The sequence below is a fragment of the Hyla sarda genome, chromosome 3 (assembly GCF_029499605.1).
Source record: "Hyla sarda isolate aHylSar1 chromosome 3, aHylSar1.hap1, whole genome shotgun sequence".
Taxonomy (NCBI): domain Eukaryota; kingdom Metazoa; phylum Chordata; class Amphibia; order Anura; family Hylidae; genus Hyla; species Hyla sarda.
In genome coordinates this window covers 126,109,924-126,132,778 of record NC_079191.1, presented here as the reverse complement: position 1 = coordinate 126,132,778, position 22,855 = coordinate 126,109,924, and the positions used below count along the sequence as shown (strand labels likewise).

Here is a 22,855-nt window from a genome sequence, read left to right as displayed (position 1 = left end):
AGAAATGTTCAGCTGGCCCACAGGGTGTTAAAGGAGCAGTGCCACACAGGTCCAGCACACTCAGTTTATTCCTAGGACAATTTTTGTCATCATTTTCAGGATCAGCTGGGCCCCAGAAGTCTGTCCTATCGATAAGCTTGTTATACTCTATAGTGTGGATAGGGAATAACAAACTGAGATAGGAATACTCCTCTAATTGTGCCTGGTATAGGCTACAGTTCAAGAAAAGATCTAGGGAAAGATTAGGGACAGTTAGGATGGGTCTATCATTTGTATTTATTCCTCTTTGTCATCTAACATTTAATTCCTGACTGCATTTATCATCATTTGTTTATGCCATCATTTATCTTACCATCTCCGGTTCCTTCCATCTATTGGTGAATTGTTAAAGTCTGTTTTTTATGGTAACATGGCATAAGTTTATAATACAGCTAGGAGCTGTAAAGCATTAGAAAAGCATGAAGACTCTATTTCTTTAAAAAAAATAAAAAAAAAAGCAGCCATACTAGGAGCTGTTTTTAATGGTCCCATTTCTAGGAGGGGTGAGGACCCACATATAGCCAATTCTCCGTACGAGCCCAATGACATAAGCCACCTCAATCCTAGTAAGCCTCCCAGAAGTTGGACTTCAACCTACTTTACTTTTATGATCTAATTGACAGGTCAAAGAAAATAAACACAAACAAGGTAACAAAGCTTAACAATTGACTGTGCTTGTCCCAAAATAGTTACTTATGGGCAGGGTTTGCGGGAACTGTAAAACTGTAGTTTTGCCCATTGCAACCATATGAACCAAATGAATCATAGTACATCTTTCATTTTTTATAGTGCTTATGATCAATGCAAGCTGTGTGATGATATGCCATATTATGGGAAACAATATATTTTTTCTAATAGTTTTCATAAATCTTCATTATTGCTCAGATAGGGGGAAATTTATCAGTGTTGGTGTAGGTAGAAGTTTTTTGTAGATCGTTTTAGTTGGTCTAAATTTGATGCAATTGAACCAAATTTACCATAGTTGTGCAAGGCACATGATAAATTTTGTGCAAAGTTCTAAATCTCCACACAGTTCTATTTGTACACCTGAGCTGCACCTCACAGGAAAAGTGGACACAGGGATTTTGTTTTATTGCTTTGAGGCTCGGATTCCATTGAGGTTTTTTGTCCACCAGCAAAAAGCAAGAAAAACTGTCACAGCATTTTCCTGTGTTTTGTCAGTTTTTCTTGCGTTTTTTCTTGCGTTTTTGCTGGTGTGGAAACAGTCATTTTTGTACCCTGTGGCAATTTCTTCACTGGCTTCAGGGTACCACTCCATGGGTCGGATGCAGAGCGCCCGGTCCACAGAGTGTAAGGAGTGATGTATATGAGATAGCCTGGGGGATGTAGGGTATGGGGAGCGTAGCTGTGCGGTGACTAAAGGGCGCTTGTTAACCCTTGCTATTTGTAATGCCAGGCTGAGGGCTCCTCAGTAATGCTGAGTAACCCTTCCCAAGAGCGATAGGAAGGTAGATAAAAATAGATTGTCCACAAACGGAGAGTGTTCTGAAACAGGATTAACTTTTACTGAAGATTTTCTGCAAGCTTCAATAACAGAACAGTCTCTATACATACAACTGCTTTCTTTGGAGATTGACAAAGGTTGGGACTTTAGCATTTATAGTCTTTAAGTATTATGTGCTGTTCCACTGGATTTAGGGGATTTAGTTGCGGTCCAGTAGTCACGCTAGCATTAGTGGGGGTATTTTAGAACTTACGGTTTTAGTTCAGCAGAGGCTTTCAGGCCTAGCGTGTCTTTGAAAGTTGCGCAGATCCGTCCTGCTAGTCCGGCATCCACGAGAGCAGCAACCCAAGAGAGCAATATTTGGCTACAGCTCCCTTATATGGGCAGGGACTGGACTAGTGCTAATTGGTCCATACTGAGGTCAATCACCATTACAAAGGCTTGTGGGTAACACGTGACCCAGGGACCTCCAAAGGTCCTCTAACATACCATAGAGGATATTAACATGGTCACAAGACTGAAGGTCCTGTGACGATAAACAAAGTAAGTACTATACATTATCATAAAATATATATTATTATTAAATATGTACACGTATTAACATTAGAGAATTAGACTTGAAGAGAGGCGACTAGGGGCTGTCCCACCTGAGGAACCCTACCTGAATGTAGTGACTGACTTTGGGGACCTCTACACTAGGTACAGTATGCAATGCGGTACCGGGACACCACAAACCCCTTTACTTAAAATAAGTCGGCCTCGACGTCTGTCCCCTAAGATAGAGGGACGAAGTGAAGGTAGGGTAACAACATTATAAAGCTACTTAACATTTTCTTAGGTACATACATTTGTTTGTGTAAACTAATGAACAGGATTGGCTGGTTCATGAATTTAGTAACAGGATGATATTATTCACATGAGATACATCCTACTTAACATTTTTTTTGCTAAGCTCACTAGACATTTTTGAAATCTCCCTATACATTTTTGCCATGTTAGCTACCTGATTAGTACACTGGAAACTTTACTGGCTTTCCTGAGGCTTTCTACCAATAAAACTGGCTACTAGGGTCCATTAGCTACACGCTCTTATCCCCAGAACACAACAGATAAACCTTACCTAGGCTACCTGTTGATTACATGTATTATTTTTAGCTCGCAAGAGCACCTACTGGCCAGGCAGGGCATCTCGCACACGTAGGAGAAAGAAGAGTTAGTATACGTAACAGTGGCAGGGATTGGAAAATGACATCAGCTACAATTCCCATAGCATTTACTTGAGTGTGAGATAATTTTGTTGTTTGTTTGGTGTACTAAATTTACGTGAGGTAAGTACACTTAATTGATTGGTTTTGAAGTACTATGTGTGCAGTACTATGTGTAAGGTCAGTCTTGATACCTTAGAGGTAGATTTCATTGAGTGGACCTTTGAGAAGGTGTTAGTGATGGGTGACAGAAATGCTATTCCTCAGAGGAGCTGAGAAAGCCACCTACTAGCAACTACTACAACACCTATTATTTACAATTTTTTTATGTACACGTGCACAAGGCTAATTTTTCTGTGTACAGTAACCATTTACATTTAGTAACATTAGCATAAGCATTTATTAAACACTCCAACAGGGTTCAGCTGCATTCACCTGTTAAGTGCAATTTTAGCAAAGAATGTCAAGTTACTATTGAGGTATATACACGTAAACAAGCGTGCAAGGATCAGCAGTCCACCTGCACTAAGAGTCTAAACTTCACGGCTACCATCTCTAGCCGGCACACACTTACGAATCTCCTACCGCTAAGAGTCTCTTGGTCTGAGGACCAAGCACAAAAGCTTGATGGTTATGTTACAACTTGAACAGTCTTAGCATAGTCCTGCTAGGCACACTTCTTGAACTGTTGCAGAAAGTCTGTGAAGACAAAAAAAAAAACTTGAAGAAAAGGTAAGGTGTCACATCTTAGATGAAACTCTTGCAATGTTGTCCTGCTCCTCGCCTAGAGCCTCTACCCCTCTCAGGATCACGAGCAGGCAAAGAGTTAATGTGGCTCTCCCACACCACATTAGTAAGGGTAGAGTGTGACACTGTAGGATTGAGACCAACAGTTGGTGCTGGTTGATTCGGCCCCACCTCCTCGTCGGGAGTGGGCCGCAGCACATTCGTCGGTACCTGGTGAGCAGGCCAAACCTCCGCGTCGGGAGAAGGCCTAGGTACTTCGCTTGGTACCCGCGGTCAAGGCCAAACCTCCCGGATAGGAGTAGGCCAGGGTACTTTGTTGAAGGTAGAAGGAAGTGGCTGTAACAGAACAGTCTCTATGCATACAACTGCTTTCTTTGGAGATTGACAAAGGTTGGGACTTTAGCATTTAGAGTCTTTAAGTATTATGTGCTGTTCCACTGGATTTAGGGTATTTAGTTGCAGTCCAGTAGTCACGCTAGCATTAGCGGTTGCAATGCGGTACCGGGACACCACATATAGCAGGATGCAGAGCATCACTACCTACCTCCGCCAGCTGTATAGTATACAGGGGTGCATAGTGTATCCATGTATACTATACAGGAGCCCAGCAAGGAAAGAGTTAATCCACACTGCTGCTGTATTTGTGCACTATCCTGTATATACAGCTGTCTATAGATGACTGTAAATACAGGGTCAGTGCCGCCATCAGGGCAGTACTGCCCAGTGACGCACCGAGGGGGGGGGCGGGGGGGTCTTCCCGCCCCGGGTGCCACTCTCAAGGGGGGTGCCAGGGGCGGACTGACCCGCCGCCGCTGCTGAGGTCTGGGACGCTCGACCCAGATCCCCAGCTGACAGCGGTACATTCTCCTGTATGCGCGATACACGCACATACAGGAGAAGGCGTCCCCTCTGTGTGAGCCACATCTGCAGCTCACACAGAGGAGACGTGACCTCCGCCCCCACGCAGCACGCAGTACAGGCGCCCATGACGTCACTCATTGGCGTCTGTACTGTGGAGGGGAGAAGACGCGGGCCCTGCAGCTGAGGAGATTGCTGCATGGGACATCAGGTGAGCATCCTTTTTTTTTTTTTTAAACCCTGCCTATACCTATAGGGGGGGGTGCTCTGCATATACTTATGGGGGAGGAGGGAGAGGGGGGGCTTTGCATATACTGTACCTATAGGGAAGGGGGGAGGGGGGCTCTGCATATACTGTACCTATAGGGAAGGGGGGGAGAGGGGGGTGCTCTGCATATACTGTACCTATAGGGAAGGGGGAGAGGGGGTGCTCTGCATATAATGTACCTATAGGGAAGGGGGGGGAGAGAGGGGGTGCTCTGCATATACTGTACCTATATGGAGGGGGGGGGAGGGGGGTGCTCTGCATATACTATACCTATAGGGAAGGGGGGGAGAGGGGGGGTGCTCTGCATATACTATACCTATAGGGAAGGGGGGCAGAGGGGGTGCTCTGCCTCTACTGTACCTATAGGGAAGGGGGGGAGAGGGGGGTGCTCTGCATATACTGTACCTATAGGGAAGGGGGGGAGAGGGGGGTACTCTGCATATACTGTACCTATAGGGAAGGGGGGTGCTCTGCATGTACCAATAGGGAAGGGGGGATGCTCTGCATATACCTATAGGGAAGGGAGGGAGAGGGGGGGTGCTCTGCAAATACCCATGGGAAAGGGAGGGAGAGGGGGTTGTAGCTCTGCATATACCTATGGGGAAGGGGGGTTTAGCTCTGCATATACCTACGGGGAAGAGGGGGGTGGCTCTGCATATATCTATGGGGAAGGGGGGTGTAGCTCTGCATATACCTATGGGGAAGAGGGGGGTGTAGCTCTGCACATACCTTTGGGAAAGAGGGGGGTGCAGCTCTGCATATACCTATAGGAAAGGGAGGGAGAGGGGGGGTGCTCTGCATATACCCATGGGAAAGGGAGGGAGAGGGGGTTGTAGCTCTGCATGTACCTATGGGGAAGGGGGTGTAACTCTGCATATACCTATGGGAAAGAGGGGGGGGGAGTGTAACTCTGCATATACCTATGGGAAAGAGGGGGGGTGTAGCTCTGCATATACCTATGGGAAAGAGGGGGGTGTAACTCTGCATATACCTATGGGAAAGAGGGGGTTACCTGGCTACCTACCTACCTGCCCTTTTACTGTGCAGGACATCAAGGAGGTCATTATTACAGTTTGTAGGCCTATAGATGGAAAGATTGTGTAGAGGAGGGCACTGAATATATGCAGAGTCTGACATGTTTTTCCTGCAGATGTTAAGAGATCCACATGGCGGTCTTATCCGGACGGAGAAGAAAAGGAAAGAGGATGCCGCTGATCAGAAAAGATGTAATTGTGAGTCCCAAAATGTAACTGTAATCACTTATATGGTATACACATCAGGTGTTCAGCTGATATCTACCGCCATATGGTCCTGTATATAATCACTTATATTGTATACAGATTCTTTATAGTATACTGGTCTGTATATAGTGGTTTTATTCTGTACAATATGGCCCTATTATCCAGTTATTGAGTGGTGGTATATTTACTCCTTGTATGCCAGTATTATTGGTCATGGAAATTTACCTACGTTAAAGTGTTTCTTGCATATATAAATTTTAATTTATTGTGTGTGGGATTTGGGTGGTATAAGGGCGTGGCAGAAGATTGACGAGCTGCAGAGCCTAGCAGGGGCCCATGCCTTTTTTTTGGTCCGGGAGCCCCAAGTGTTGTCAATCCGCCCCTGGGGGGAGGGAGGGGGTGTAATTAAGGAGCGTGTGTGTGTCTGGGGGGGGGGGGGGTGCCAAACAAAGGGTCCGCCCTGGGTGCCAAATGCTCTAGGTATGCCCCTGGTACTGCCACCAGGGGCCCGGACCAGAAGCACTGTGTACAGGGGCCCTCTGCTCCTGACTCTTTCACCCTCCTCTCACACTCCACACTTCATGTCCGTAAAAAAAAAAAAGCTCCTTGCAAAACTGCAGGGCTTGTTCTTTTTACTGAGCTAAAATCACGGGGCCCATCCTCTCCCCTCCCCCATACCCTGCCATCCAGGCCTCTTGGTGTATACAGCTCGGCAGTCAGGGAATAGAAGGAGGGGAGGGCTACAAGATGCACAGTCTGAAGCCTGGAACTGAAGTGAAATTGAGACTAAAAGTCACACAAGATGTGGACCCCCCTGGAGCTACTCAATCCTGCATAAGGCCCCTTTCACACTATAAAGTTGTTCCGTTAAAAGATCCATTATAAACATCCGTTAGAAAAGCCTTAAAAATGGATATTAACCATACGTTACAAAATCCCATTCAAGTCTATGGGGTTTTTTGATTATCCGTTATGACCCGTTATAGCCCGTCATGAATAACGGACGTTATTCGTGACGGAAGAAAGAACGGCACTTGCAGAAATTTTTCTTCCGTCAAAAGAAACGGGTACATTTACGGCCGTTATTTTTAACATTGAAGTCTATGGCAAACTGATGAGCCTTTATGTCATCCGTTTGCACCTGGTTTATAAGATCCGTTATTACTTCTGAGCATGCTCAGAAGAGGTGACATCAGCAGACTCCTGCAGTGCTGAGGGACTACTACTACTCCTATCATGGAACAGACTTGTTTCCATGATGGGAGTAGTAATTCAGAGTCTGACGGTGTCTGGGGAGGCTACATTAATGTTTGTACTACTACCCCCATCATGGAACAGACTCTGTTCCATGATGGTGGTTGTAGTACAGGGGCTGAGGGTTTGATTGCACCGGGTCTCACTTCTGAGACCCCATGTGATCAGAAGTTATTAAGCAGGGGAGCTGGCGGCATGCTCCACAACCCTGCGATGTGTCGTATGTTTTTACTTTCCTTTTTAAATCCCCCGCAGGGAGCCCTGAATAGCCAGTACCGAGGAGCAATTCAGGACTCCCAGCAGGGTTTTTAAAATGAACATTGTGAGTGGCAGCGGGGGCCATATGTATATTAAAAGCGCTGTGGGGGGCAAGATATGTATAGTGCTGTGGGGGTGGGGGGGCAGACATATAGCCTATATATCTAGCCCCCAGCACATTTATAATATGCCCCCAGCAGTGCATTAATAAAGATATGACCCCCACCGGCGCATTTTTATATATATATATATATATATATATATATATATATATATATATATACACCCACCCCACCGGTGCATTTATAATGTGCCCCCCGCAGTGCATTAATAAAGCCAGCACATTTGTAAATATATATCCCCTGCTGGTGCATTTATGTGCCCCCCGCCAAAGCATTTATAATGTGCATTTCTCAAAATACGCCACCGCAGCGCTATATGTGAAAAGTATTTCTATCAGCAGCCGGCCGGACCAATGATGCTGATACAATACTTTTTATACATAGCACTGCAAGGGCATATGTATATAGAAGAACTGGGGGGGGGGGGGAGCAGACATATAGCGTTATCTGCCCCCCACAGCACTTCTATATACATATGCCACAGCAGCACTATATGTGAAAAGTATATCTATCAGCAGCCGGCCTGATAGAAATAATTATCATTCATAGCGCTGCTCCCATGATGGGAGTAGTTGTAGTTTAGCAGTGTTGAGGGACAACTCCTGCATCCCCCGGCTGTCTCGGTAGAACATTTTCCTATGTGTCCTTTTTGATGGTGTATTTTTGCGTTAAAAAAATGTATTTGCACACAAAAAAAAATGCGTCTAAACAAAAAATATGCACATGATGAATTAGTATCCACTGCAAAATGCATTTCACAATACACAAAAATATAGAGTACGTTGCTTTTTGCTCTATCAAAAAAGGCGCACAAAAAGACGCAAAACAACTCACTGCGCAAAAATTTGTGCTACATATAGATAAGAAAAAGCTTCTACCACTAATGATAAATTCCCTCGAGTTTATATATACACCATACTAAAGCTATGCCATACTCTTTTTTTTTTTAAAAAAGCAAAGACATTCCTTGTAGCTTTGTATCTTCTAGCGATACTTGAGCTTGTTAAAAGTTAATGCACTGATAAATGTGACCTGTAAGTGAAAATTGTGTCCTACTTTCTGAAGGACATAATAGCAGAAAGCTATTCCAGACAGACTGTCTTATTGATCGAGAGTAAGTGAAAAACACTGTAGTGACATAATACTGCTGTTTTCTTTAATAGTCCAAAAGTCTATTCTACAGCATATGATGATATGATCTATTTACTGTACAAGGGCTTAAAAGCCACATAACCAGCGTTTAGTTTACAGTCTGTCTAACTCTCCATCAATCATTCAAAATGAAAAAACAAAACAAAAAAAAAAACATGCAATATATATATATATATATATATATATATATATATATATATATATATTTTAGAGAAAATAAATTATGACATGTCTTTTTGTAACCAATGTTATTTTTTTATTGCCACAAGACATCTAAATATTTGCAAATAGTCTTAATTATTATTTCATGGGAAAATTTAGATGAACAGTAGGGGAGATTCAAATTTGTGAAAAACAATAATCCAGCTCCCAGAACAAGAAAAAAATAGGATGATAAAACATAACGTTTAATTCATGCACATTAAAAAAGGTTCTCTGTGAAAATGGAGAGTGACATGTGTCTCAGTAAAACATAGGAGTGAAACACTGATGTGCTTCGAGCCTAAGCTCTTAGTCATGGCAATGATGCCATCCATATAGGGGGTTTAAATACGAGAGCCGGAACTGACGTATCACCTTCAAGATGTCATGTGTGGTACTCAGGTGAAAGTTAATCACAATACAATTAGGCTAGATTCACCATTGCTTCTGTCGATGGAAATTCTACATACACAACGCCGCAGGCCTGTTACATTGTATCCATTCACTGCCGCACAGTATGACTTCTGTCCTTTCATAATACTTTGTGTGTTATTCATATGAAGCAGACTTCGTGCACCGATAGTATTAAAAAAAAAAAAAAAACAGTACGGAAGCAAATTCAAATAGTATTGCATGCATACACAAGTCCTATACAGTACCTATAGCGTTGTATCTTCTACCTGCCGCACAGTATGAACATTGTCCTCTCAAGATATTTCGTGTGCTAATCACATAACACCACATTCATGTACCGATCATGCATTGCTTCTGCCGATGGCAATTCTTCATACACAGAAACGCATGCCTGTTACATCGTATCCTTACCTGCCGTACAGTGTGGGCAATGTTCTTTCATAGTACTTTGTGTGTTATCCATATGAAGCAGACTTCATGCACCGATCATTCAAAAAACCATACGAAAGCAAATTCAAATGGTATTGCATGCATGCACATAGTTATGTACCCATAGCGTTTTATCTTCTGACTGCTGCACAGTATGAACATTGTCCTCTCAAGACATTCAGTGCGGTAATCACATGACACCACATTCATGTACCGATCATGCAAAACACAATGATACCAAGCTTATTCTGATGGCGTTATACATTCATTTCCACGCAATGTGTACTTAATACAAAAAGAAAAGCAGTCACAGTAGGTACAGACTCCACATAGAAAAATCCATAGCTTCATCCAAATACCGCATAATATGAATAAAAAATGTATATGTAATACAGGATAGAATATGTATGTAATACAGGATAGAATGTGCAAACAAATTGAATACACTGACCGGATTATGATTAGAGAGCAAGTGGTTGCATAAATGCAATGTAAATGTTGATAAATATAATCCTTTGTTTGTATAGACCAGGCTTCCATGAAAAAAATATTGTATATACATGGGGCATATCGAATAGTATTTAGAAACTTAAAAGGAGAATTCCAGGAAAAAACTTATATATATATATATATATATATATCAACTGGCTCCAGAAAGTTAAACAGATTTGTAAATTACTTCTATAAAAAAAATCTTAATCCTTTCAGTACTTATGAGCTTCTGAAGTTAAGGTTGTTCATTTCTGTCTAAGTGCTCTCTAATGACACGTGTTTTGGGAACCGCCCAGTTTAGAAGCAAATCCCCATAGCAAACCTCTTCTAAACTGGGCAGTTCCCGAGACAAGTGTCATCAGAGAGCACTTAGACAGAAATGAACAACCTTAACTTCAGAAGCTCATAAGTACTGAAAGGATTAAGATTTTTTAATAGAAGTCATTTACAAATCTGTTTAACTTTCTGGAGCCAGTTGATATATATATATAAAAAAGTTTTTTCCTGGAATACCCCTTTAACACATATATAGTAATATAGAAACATAAATAATATTTTTTTTTAACTATGAGTGCGCAAAGTCTGCTTCATATGAATAGCACACAAAGTATTATGAAAGGACAGTATTCATACTGTGCGACAGTGGATGGATACGATGTAACAGGCCTGTGACTTTGTGTATGTAGAATTGCCATTGACAGAATCTAGCCTAATTGTATTGTGATTACCTTTCACCTGAGTACCACACATGACTTCTTGAAGGAGATACATCAGCAATTTGATCAGCTGTTCGGGACACCGAACGCTTCAAGACACAGTTTTCTTCACATCACCGGCTCTCTGAGACGGGCAGATCCACAGTGGGGTTTGATGGTACAGGTTCTTCTCAAAAAATTAGCATATTGTGCTAAAGTTCATTATTTTCCATAATGTAATGATAAAAATTTTACTTTCATATATTTTAGATTCATTGCACACCCACTGAAATATTTCAGGTCTTCTATTGTTTTAATACTGATGATTTTGGCATACAGCTCATGAAAACCCCAAATTCCTATCTCAAAAAATTTGCATATCATGAAAAGGTTCTCTAAACAAGCTTTTAACCTAATCATCTGAATCAACTAATTAACTCTAAACACCTGCAAAAGATTCCTGAGGCTTTTAAAAACTCCCAGCCTGGTTCATTACTCAAAACCGCAATCATGGGTAAGACTGCCGACCTGACTGCTGTCCAGAAGGCCATCATTGACACCCTCAAGCAAGAGGGTAAGACACAAAGAAATTTCTGAACAAATAGGCTGTTCCCAGAGTGCTGTATCAAGGCACCTCAGTGGGAAGTCTGTGGGAAGGAAAAAATGTGGCAGAAAACGCTCCACAATGAGAAGAGGTTGCCGGACCCTGAGGAAGATTGTGGAGAAGGACCGATTCCAGACCTTGGGGGACCTGCGGAAGCAGTGGACTGAGTCTGGAGTAGAAACATCCAGAGCCACCGTGCACAGGCGTGTGCAGGAAATGGGCTACAGGTGCCGCATTCACCAGGTCAAGGCACTTTTGACCGAGAAACATGTCAGCTGCCACTTTTGAACATGCCATGTCAGCTGCTGGTGTTGGTCCACTGTGTTTTATCAAGGGCAGGGTCAATGCAGCTAGCTCTCAGGAGATTTTGGAGCACTTCATGCTTCCATCTGCTGAAAAGCTTTATGGACATGAAGATTTCATTTTTCAGCACGACCTGGCACCTGCTCACAGTGACAAAACCACTGGTAAATGGTTTACTGTCCATGCTATTACTGTGCTCAATTGGCCTGCCAACTCTCCTGACCGGAACCCCATAGAGAATCTGTGGGATATTGTGAAGAGAAAGATGAGAGACGCAAGACCCAACACTCTGGATGAGCTTAAGGCCGCTATCGAAGCATCTTGGGCCTCCATAACACCTCAGCAGTGCCACAGGCTGATTGCCTCCATGCCACGCCGCATTGAAGCAGTCATTTCTGCAAAAGGATTCCCGACCAAGTATTGAGTGCATAACTGAACATAATTATTTGAAGGTTTACTTTTTTTGGATTAAAAACACTTTACTTTTATTGGTCAGATGAAATATGCTAATTTTTTGAGATAGGAATTTGGGGTTTTCATGAGCTGTATGCCAAAATCATCAGTATTAAAACAATAAAAGACCTGAAATATTTCAGTTGGTGTGCAATGAATCTAAAATATATGAAAGTTAAATTTTTATCATTACATTATGGAAAATAATGAACTTTAGCACAATATGCTAATTTTTTTAGAAGAACCTGTATGTGCATTGTGTATTTAAACCCCCCGTATGAATGACATCATTGCCATGACAAAGCGCTTAGGCTCGAAACACATCAGCGTTTCACTCCTATGTTTTACTGAGTGACATGTCACTCTCCGTTTTCACAGAGAACCTTTTTTAATGTGGCAAGTATCTGGCAATGTAGTCCAGCTCGCTCCACCCGTACACCCCCGACACGGATTCGCACCCAGCCCGGTGCACACAAATCCAAATGCAAGAACGGCAATCCAGCGTGGGTAAGTAGAAAATCCAGACTTTATTAACTCACGGTAAAAACCGTACAAGCAACCAGCAGATCAGACGCGTTTCAGGCGCATGCGCCCTTCGTCAGTGATGAAGGGCGCATGCGCCTGAAACGCGTCTGATCTGCTGGTTGCTTGTACCGTTTTTACCGTGAGTTAATAAAATCTGGATTTTCTACTTACCCACGCTGGATTGCTGTTCTTGCATTTGAACCTTTTTTAATGTGCATGAATTAAACGTTAAGTTTCATCATCATCATATGTTTTCTTGTTCTGGGAGCTGGATTATCATTTTTCACAAGTTTGCATCTATCTGGGATCAGCGGTTCTCTACATCCATGCCTCCGGACTATATGTACTGTGCCTGATGCTGTATAAAGATGCGGTGAGCTGATCTATGACTTCTCTTTTTTGCCACTAAGGGAGATTGTTCAACCTAGAGCAGTGATGGCGAACCTTTTTTAGCCCGAGTGCCCAAACCGTAATGCATGCCAACTTTTTATTCCCTCAAAGTGCAAGCACAGCATCAGAATACTGAGGTTTAAGTTTAGAAAAAACAACTTAGGTTGGCAGTATGTTCCCCCACATTAGGTTGTAGTTCCCCCACATTAGGTAGGCTGTATGTTCCCCCACATTAGGTAGGCAGTATAGTTCCCCCATATTAGGTTGTAGTTCCCCCACATTAGGTTGGCAGTTTGTTCCCCCACATTAGGTTGCAGTTCTCCCACATTAGATTGTAGTTCCCCCACATTAGGTTGCAGTTCCCCCACATTAGGTTGTCAATATGTCCCCCCCCCACATTAGGTTGCAGTTCCCCTACATTAGGTTGTAGTTCCCCCACATTAGGTTGTAGTTCCCCCACATTAGGTAGGCATATAGTTCCCCCACATTAGGTAGGCAGTATAGTTCCACCACATTAGGTTGTAGTTCCCCCACTTTAGGTTGGCACTATAGTTCCCCCACATTAGGTTGTAGTTCCCCCACATTAGGTAGGCAGTATAATTCCCCCACATTAGGTTGGCAGAATGTTCCCCCACATTAGGTTGTAGTCCCCCCACATTAGGCGCAGTATAGCTCCCCCACAGACATACAGCCTTCAGCCATATACAGTGTATGGCTGGAGGCTGTATGTCCGTGTACTGCCTCACAATGCTCCGTCCACCGCTCCTCCAGTCAGGGGTCACGACCTACTGCTATGGCCTATAGGCCACAGCAGTAGGTCCCGGGACCAGAGGAGCGGTGGTCGGAGCACCGAAGCTGAAGTGTAGCTGGTAACTTACCATGCCGGCCAGAGCACGTCCTCCTCCTCGATGCTCTGCTCCTCCATTCCTATGGGCACATGCACGGGATGTCAGTGACATTCCTGCGTGCGCTTACCTCCCGGGCGGCCCCTGCATTTTTAAAGTTAATGCGAGACGCAGAAAGGTAACCGGGACATCCGTGTGTCCACAAAAGATCTTTTGGGACACAGGGATGTCCCGGTTTGCCCCAACTGGTGAACTATGGCCGCGTGCCCACAGAGGGTCGACATCACTGACCTAGACCATTGCAGCGGTGAGCAAAGGCATTCCTTTCTACTATATCCATGTTCTACTAATCCAGTTGAAAACTATGGTAAAGAAGGGAGCCATTGGTTCCCTGTCCCATCACTTACTATTGAATGCTACAGGCTGCTTTAAACCTTCCACCTATGAGTGGTTGGCAGCATGCTTGAAAACTGAATTTTAGTCAGGTGGAGGCAATTACGTCACTACATTGCGCCATCTACATCAGGCTATAGCAAATATAGAAAGAGGTCTCAGCTATTAGTCGTGGAAATGAGGGCATAGGAGGATATTTTTCTACCTGACAATAAAGAGGACACTATTAATGTGGATGATTGTAGAATATACCAAACAACTATATGGGGGGACCCAAAAAATGACAACTACTGTATGTAGGCATGAAGGTTCAACTTCTTGTGTGGGAGTACAAAGGGGGTATTACTATTAATTACTGTGTAGGAAACACAAAAGTTGGATTTCATTCATTTGACTGAATTTAGGTGGCTAAATTCCGCATGAAAATCAATGATGAATTTCACATGAAACTTGTGGACTTTATTGTGGATTTTGCTGCAAATTTTTAAACAGCTTATACAGTATTTATAGTCCAAATTCTCTGACTACTGTGCATAAATCCTTAATAACCTCTTCAGTAAAAGCCTTACCTCTCTGACATGCATAGTATCTAGCTTTAATGAAACTCAACACTATTCAGACATTGCACGTTGATTATATGATTCATCATGTCTGGCTTTGTCAATATGATTACATCAGTGGTCTCAGGTTAACCCAAGGGACAAAAGGAGAAAAATAAATTTCTAGAGCAGATTTCAGTGTGATGATTACATTTCCTTTTTCTCTTTAAAAGCAATTAAGTTTGATTTATAAACTGCATTACTATACTGTTTCTCTATTTCTTAAGGTGACCCAGACTGCCTCCTAAGCATCTAGCATTCTAGAATCACACTTAATGCATTTTGGGCCACCCTATATAAAACACAGGTGCAACATACAACCTGATAGGTTAATGTGCAACACTTGTCAATATAAACAATCACAATGCACAGGGTATTAAGCTGGCCATACACATAAGATCTTAATCTCTTTTGTCAGACAACTCTCTCCCTTACACCCCCCCCCCCCAATACGAATGCATGATCTGCTCAGTCGAGCAAACATGTGTTCTGAATAAGAAGTGGAAAGCATGTGTAAAGAAAGTGGCTTGTCTGGACTAGGCATTACCCTTAGCAGGCACCTTTCCTGGAATCTAACATTGGCTCACAGTACTCTGATACCCCTGGGACTAAAAGTAAAGCAGAATAGGATGAACATTAAGCAGTAACAAGAAAATGCATTCAAGCATGTATCAATATAAATAGCAGCACAAACAAAAAGACAACTCACCATTTGTTTACTGGAAATACAGATGATTGTTTGGATGATGCTGATTCTATTGAATGATAAACTTGGTATACAGAAATAAAGTAAGAGATAAAACAAAAACAAGCACATAAAAATACCCTCTTACTCTCTCTAATGTTTTCTTAGATCTTCCCCTAAACTAAACTGGCAAAAAACTACCTGCAATAGCCTTAGACTAAAGTAGGCCAAAAAAACAAACAAAAATTAGAAGGCACTTAAAAACTCTGTAGTTTCTAAATACCAATATCTAGATAACACAGACAAAAACCAAAATATAGAAAAGGAACAAGACAAGAACATTGAACTAAACAAAACCAACACTTCAACAAGCTTAGAGGGGTACTCCGCCGCACACATATTATCCCCTATCCAAAGGATGGGGAATAAGATGTTAGATTGTGGGGGTCCCACCGCTGGGGACCCCCACTATCTCGGCCGGCAGCAGCGTTGTCCGGAACACGGAGCCAGTACAGTGCCGTCACACCTCTTCCTTTAGACTTGAATGGAGGGGGCATGGCGGCCTGCATTGCCAGTCATCGGGCATGGAGCAGAGTTCGCTCCATGACCCGAATGACAGGGGTGATGGCCCGGAGATCTAACATCTTATCCCCTTATCCTTTGGAGAGAACCCCTTTAAGCCACACTTACTATATAGTCTGAATGATTACAGAGTCTATAGTGTGCAACTTCTGTCAGAGGTTCACAGTGATAAATGAAGTGGGGATACCAACAACCAATTTGGCACAAGGCAATATGCAGCCTAAGGGCAGCCATGAAGAGAAAGCAGAGGCTTGTGACATGGGCTTGATACTATGGTTCTGGTAGTCAGATCTGCAGTTTGTTATTTCCAACAATGATGCTGGAGCAGGGTAACAGTTTTCCAGGAATATGCCAGGAATATCTATGGTTGGAATACCCTTTTACTCTTTGAGCATTTTTGGTATATCCACAGGATTTGTCATAAAAGCCGAAAGGTACTCGTCATTCCTCTTCGCTTATTCCATGCAGTTCAGTGGAAAGAAACATACACTTTCCATTCACATTTATGAAAAGAATGAGTGCAGTTCTTTTTTTTTTTCATAGCCTCCAGATTATATAGTCACTAGTCACAGTATTAAAGGAAACTTGTTATGTTTGTTATGCTGCTTGAACAATTTGCAGCCTGAAACACTGACATGCTCTCTTATTACAACAGCTTATGATTAACTCTGTAATGATGCAGCATTTCACAGGAATTATAAAACTGGGTGGAAATGGGGCTCATGGAGTCATTGGGGCAGTCCACAGCAGTAGCTCTCAGCCCTGGTGAGATTTTCAATCAAGTCTCATGGGCAGTAATAAGCTGCTGAAGATCACCCAACAACTCAGAGCCGGTCACCAGCCATCTGATGAATATTAAAGTAATTAATTGATTAGTTTAAATAATGTAGCCTGTCACTGTTTCATGCTGAAAGTTGTCCAGGCATAATAAATTCAATTAAAGGTTTCCTTTAGATATTAAAGGGAAACTGTCATCAGTGTCACCCACACTAAGCTGTTGGTACAGGTCCAAGATCCATGGTCTCGTTTGCCCGTTATCTTAATACGATAATAATACTTACCTAATCCCAATCGGTGGTCCTATTTACCTGTTATCTTCCTTAATCGGACTGCAGGCTTGGTGTATGGATGGCATACCAGGAGCATACTGACGTCACCGCTGCTGTTTCTACAAGCCTGCTTGCAGCCGGGCCAAGTCAGGAAGCAGCAGCAGTGATGTCAGCATGTCCCTGGAGCACCATGCACCAAGCCTGCCACCCGAATAAGGAAGATAACAAGCGAACAGGACCACCAATTGGGGATAGGTAAGTATCATTATCGTCACCCGCACTACCACCCTGTACCAACAGGTTAGTGCAGGTGACACTGATGACAGATTCCCTTTTATCTATAATCACAGAAAGGCTCATTTGTGCGCTCACATGATTCATGCTTGGTCTTATCAGCTCTGAGCGGTCCTATGGGACACATATTAGTTTCCTTCTTATTTACTAGCTGATATATTGATGTATGACTTCTGCTGTAAAACCTGCATTCACAAAAATCATCTTATTGGTACAATAGCTTCCCAATACAATATAAAAGTAACAGCTTAGAATTTAGATTGTTACGATTTTTAGGCCGACAGTGTTCATACATTGTGATTATAGAAGGTTTTTTGCTGAAATTTATTTTACTATAAAACAAATGCAAGTAACACATGAATGTATTCATTTTATACATCAGCTAATGTTCCTGCTACCGGGAACTGTACTGTTACTAATTTTACTGAGCAAGGAAAGCAATGCATGTAGCACCCCCTACAGGCTTTCAAGGTATACAGCAATCCAAGAGAAGATCGCATTCTTGACTCTTAACATTTTTTATTTAAGTCTCTATGGTACAACACCAAAAATTGTGTTGACAAAAAGCACATTATATATGGACAGGGCCTTAGAACCATATATTCATCATAATGTTTGGGCTAGATACAATTGTTTTTATAAGCTCTAGGCTATGACCATGTTAGTATTAATGTATCTAAATATTCTAATGAATTTCTATGAAACAGTAATTACACTTCTTTTCTTTTCCAGCGTTTTGGAGGAGCTTTGGCCATACCACTGTGTGCATTCCAAGGCACAGTATCCCTTCAAGCACCAACTGGAAAAACGCTTTCTTTGTCTACCTATGAAGTGAGCAGTGAAGGTCAAAAAATTACACCTACATCTAAGAAGATCGAGGTGTACCGGTCAAAAAGCGTAGGTCACGAGCCAAACAAGGAAGACTCCCCCAACCAGTTTCCGGATACCAATGTTAAGATACATCTTGAAGTTCTAGAAATCTGTGACAATGAAGAAGCAATGGACACTGTATCTATTATTAGCAATATAAGCCAATCATCTACTCAAGCACGTTCTCCTTCACTGCGCTATTCTCGTAAGGAGAACCGGTTTGTCTCTTGTGACCTTGGAGAAACAGCATCTTATTCTCTGTTCATCCCAACCAATAATCCAGACAGTGACATCAATATTTCCATTCCAGATACTGTAGAAGCTCACCGTCAGAACAGTAAACAGCAGAATGTGGAGAGAGACAGCTACCAAGAGGAAATACAACTGCTGAACAAAGCTTATAGGAAACGGGAAGGAGACAGGGACAGTTAAGGCTCTTTTCACACTGCTGTTTGCAGTGTACATTTGTTATATGAACCTGAAAAGCTCTATACATTGAACAGATCCATAGGCCCCCATTCACACAACGAAAACCAAAAGAGTGTCTGTTTTACTTCCATCTAGCCAGTTTATCTGACATTACTTTTTTTTCTACTCTTTTTGCTGGAATGGCGTAGCAGACTGCGTTATTCCATTTAGAAGAATTCAGTCAAAAATATATACAGCATAGTTGAGTTTTTTCTAAGATGGGAGCCTATGGGTATTGCATGGCAGTCGGCTGGATCTATTAAATGTATACATTCAATTTTTCTGTTAGGAAATCTTCCAGATAGAAAGCTCAGATGGGCACTGCAGAACACAGTGTGAAAGAGCGCAAGACTGAAACATGCTCAGAATATTAACTTATCTGTACTTCTGTATTCACACCAATTTGTCTAATGGAACAGCTGAATGTCTTAATTGTTTTGTACCTATTTCGTTTCTTGCAGTACAATACAAAAGCTGTAAAATGTCAAGTGTTATCAACAAATATATATCACTATGTTAAAGAGTTTAGCATTACAAATTAGAGAAGTTTTGTGCCATTAATAAAGAATTACTGTACATAAATCTAATGCCAAACTGCTGCATAAAGGGGAACAGAACATTTGGTGCAGGAAATCTTAGGCTGGTTATACATGGTGACATTGAGCTGAGGTAACTGAAGGCAGTTTACTACTTTTTATCATGTTTCTTTGGTTCCTTCATTCTTGAAAGTATTGTCAGAACATGGCAAATAGTGGTAGAGGGGTGTAAAAAAAAAAAAATAACACTACATTACCTTACATATCTCGATGTGTGCCCATCCCATCGCCTCCTTGACTTTTTACCAGGTTCACAGAGATGGTTTGTTGCATCAGTCGTGTGTCAATCCAACACATCACCATGCATGACTGGACAGTACTTTATTGTGAGCACCACCCTTCACTACTCCTTTATGCCTGATATAATATTTTTTATTTTATTCTGTTTTCAGCACTTGCACATTTTGCTACAAATAAGCAGGAAATACACAGCAATATGGTAGGAACAGTAGTAATGGTGAATGTTGACTTTAACCATGATCTCTTACACTGCAGGTCCCTTTCCATGCTGAAAAAATAATCATCCTCTTACCTTCTACATTGGCGGTTCTGTGCACAGAAAATCTGACTATGCAAACATGGTGTGTTTGCAATTCTCCATTAATCCAGTGTAGTTTGCCTCTGGTATGTACAGAAACTGATGTCATGGTTAATCTGTGGGATCACTTGTAGAATTTGGTGCATCAATTGTTGCGTCAGACTTGTCTACGAGTTGGATTATAAAATGTTGACTGCAGTGTTTATACCGATCTAAAATTTTCCCCTTTTAAATCCTATGGAGCTCCAGAGCACAAGCAGAGTGCGATACATCCAGCATGCCCACTTACAGTGCCTCAAGTACACAGCAGGGGATGGAGAAAGTTCTGTAGTCATTCACAGTAAGGGTAAGATCACACTGAGGAATTGACAAGGAATTTCGGTCAGGAAATTCAGCAAATCTGCCATCTTCTGCTTAACGGGGAATCGAAAGAGGAATTTGACACAGAATTTAGAGATAAAATCTGAAGGAGGATTAGTACTACAACTACCAATGGGCAGTTGTAGTCTGCATCATTTTGTCAGAAAAAATAGTCTCATTGACTTCAAGGGGATTTTACCCACAGATTCCACCAGAAGAATGAACATGTTCAATCTTCTGACAGTATATGATTTTGTGTCTGCATTTTCTTCTGAAAATCCTCAGTGTGAACAGAGTGGCAGAAGGTTCATTAAAGTGGTATTCCAGGCAAAAACTTTTTTTTATATATCAACTGGCTCCGGAAATGTTACAGATTTGTAAATTACTTCTATTAAAAAATCTTAATCCTTCCAATAGTTATTAGCTTCTGAAGTTGAGTTGCTGTTTTCTGTCTAACTGCTTTCTAATGACTCACGTCCCGGGAGCTGTCCAGCTCCTATGGAGATATTTTCCCATCGTGCAAGGGATATTCTCACATCATGCACAGCTCCCGGGACGTGACATCATCATTGAGCAGTTAGACAGAAAACTTCAGAAGCTAATAACTATTGGAAGGATTAAGATTTTTTAATAGAAGTAATTTACAAATCTGTTTAACTTTCCGGAGCCAGTTGATATATAAAAAAAAGTTTTTGCCTGGAATACCCCTTTAAAGTCAGTGGAACTTTCATTTAAGATGGAATTGGAGCAGAATACTGGTGTCAGTAAATTCCTTGTCAATTCCTCAGTGTGAACATACACTAGGACTGGAGGCAGAAAGTTGTTTTCTGTACTGCATATTACCTACCACACAAACACATCACAGTGCCCACATTAGCGTCCACCTAAACTTTCAATAAATATCATGACCCCTGGTGGTTTCAGACTGCAATGGTGTTAATATCAATTCAATGTCTATGGGAATATTGTTCCTTATATAATATTGTTCCTTTTATAATACAGATGGTAAATTCTAATTGTTCCTTATATAACACATATGGTAAATTTTGATGGTCTTGCAGTAAAAAAACATTATGAAAATGCCAACGGTTTTGGCATCAGTTGTAATGATGAGGCACATAAACTGGTTAGAATGCAACTGATATATGTGAACAAGGGTTCATGCCACCAAAGAATTACTGGTATATATAGTTAGAATATTCAGAATTAGGAGGGCACAGCATAGTGACATTACCAACCCCACTCTGTACAGGCAATGCCAACACAGCCCCATTCAATTGAACAGGCATGCTGTTGTGCAGGAGACCCCTGTTCTAACGGATCAGATTCCTATTGATCAGAATACTATGTCATTTCTACTGTTGGATCAACAATCGGTTAACAATTTCTCAGTTTACAGTAGAACTGTTGAATTGATTCACTAAGTGTATGTTCACACTGTGGACATTCTGTTGGGGGAATTCTGCTGCGGAAATCTGCTTGCATCAGAGTCCTGTTGTTTTCAATGAGATTCTGCTGTTCTGTGCATACTGCAGATTTTCCACAACAGAATTCTGCCGGCAAAATATACATACTGCGGACATTCAGCCATTGGAGTTCTGCTTGTGATATCTCATAGACTGCATTGCAGCCCGGCAGAATTCCACCCAAAGAATCAACATATTTATTATTTGGGTGGAATATTGCCGGGCTGCAATGCCGTCTATGAGATTTCACTACAAGACGTAAAATAAAATAAAAAAAACGCTGGAAAATAGGTATAAAAAGCAGTAGTATTTTACATCAAATAATTTGCTATATATTTGGAAACCTGTGCAGAAGTTGTGCAATATGGGAATCACTGCCCTTTCTTTATACCATGTGTGCACTGATGGTTTTCCATTTTAATATGGCAAAAATATGTCAGTTTTTGCCCTATTTTATTGGGCATATGTGACTATGGCATCCCTTTTAAAAGCCTGTATTCCTGTAGAGAGAGTAAGGCTAGGTTCAGACTACGGAATTTCCGCCTGCAATTTTGCTTTGAAATTGCAGGCGGAAATTCTGCTTTCTAAAATTTATAGTGTAGTGAATGATTTTCCGTTCACAAATTCACACTTCGGAATTTGTGAACGGAATTTGTGAACGGACAATCCGCTTGGAAATTTCTGCCTGAAGAAAGGCGTTGCTCTTTCTTCAGGCGGAAATCCACGCGGAACACATTGCAGTCTATTGGAGACTGCAGTGTCCGCGTGGTCCTAGCACCGACTCATTCAGCCGGCGCTGGCTGCACTCGGAATCTCCGGGAGGAAATTTTCTGCCCGGAGATTCCATGGTCTGAGCCTAGCCTAAGAGCTAAATTGCATCATTTATCCCCTTTGTTGCTCACATAACCCTTTGTCTTTACACAATATAATGCCCCCTAAATGCAGCACATAATATCTTAACCCCCTGTAGTGCCCCTTTACAGTATAATGTCCCC

General features: G+C 41.9%; 1 protein-coding gene across 1 annotated transcript in view; it reads left to right on the top strand.

Annotated features, from left to right (window-relative positions):
- GPR149 (G protein-coupled receptor 149) overlaps positions 1 to 20,765 on the top strand; it is a 115,122-nt gene extending 94,357 nt beyond the window's left edge. The window contains exon 4 of the mRNA XM_056564996.1: positions 18,295 to 20,765. Within this exon, the coding sequence (XP_056420971.1) occupies positions 18,295 to 18,864 (570 nt within the window). The 3' untranslated portion in view covers positions 18,865 to 20,765. The remainder of the gene's footprint in view (positions 1 to 18,294) is intronic.
- Positions 20,766 to 22,855: the final 2,090 nt, after the last annotated feature.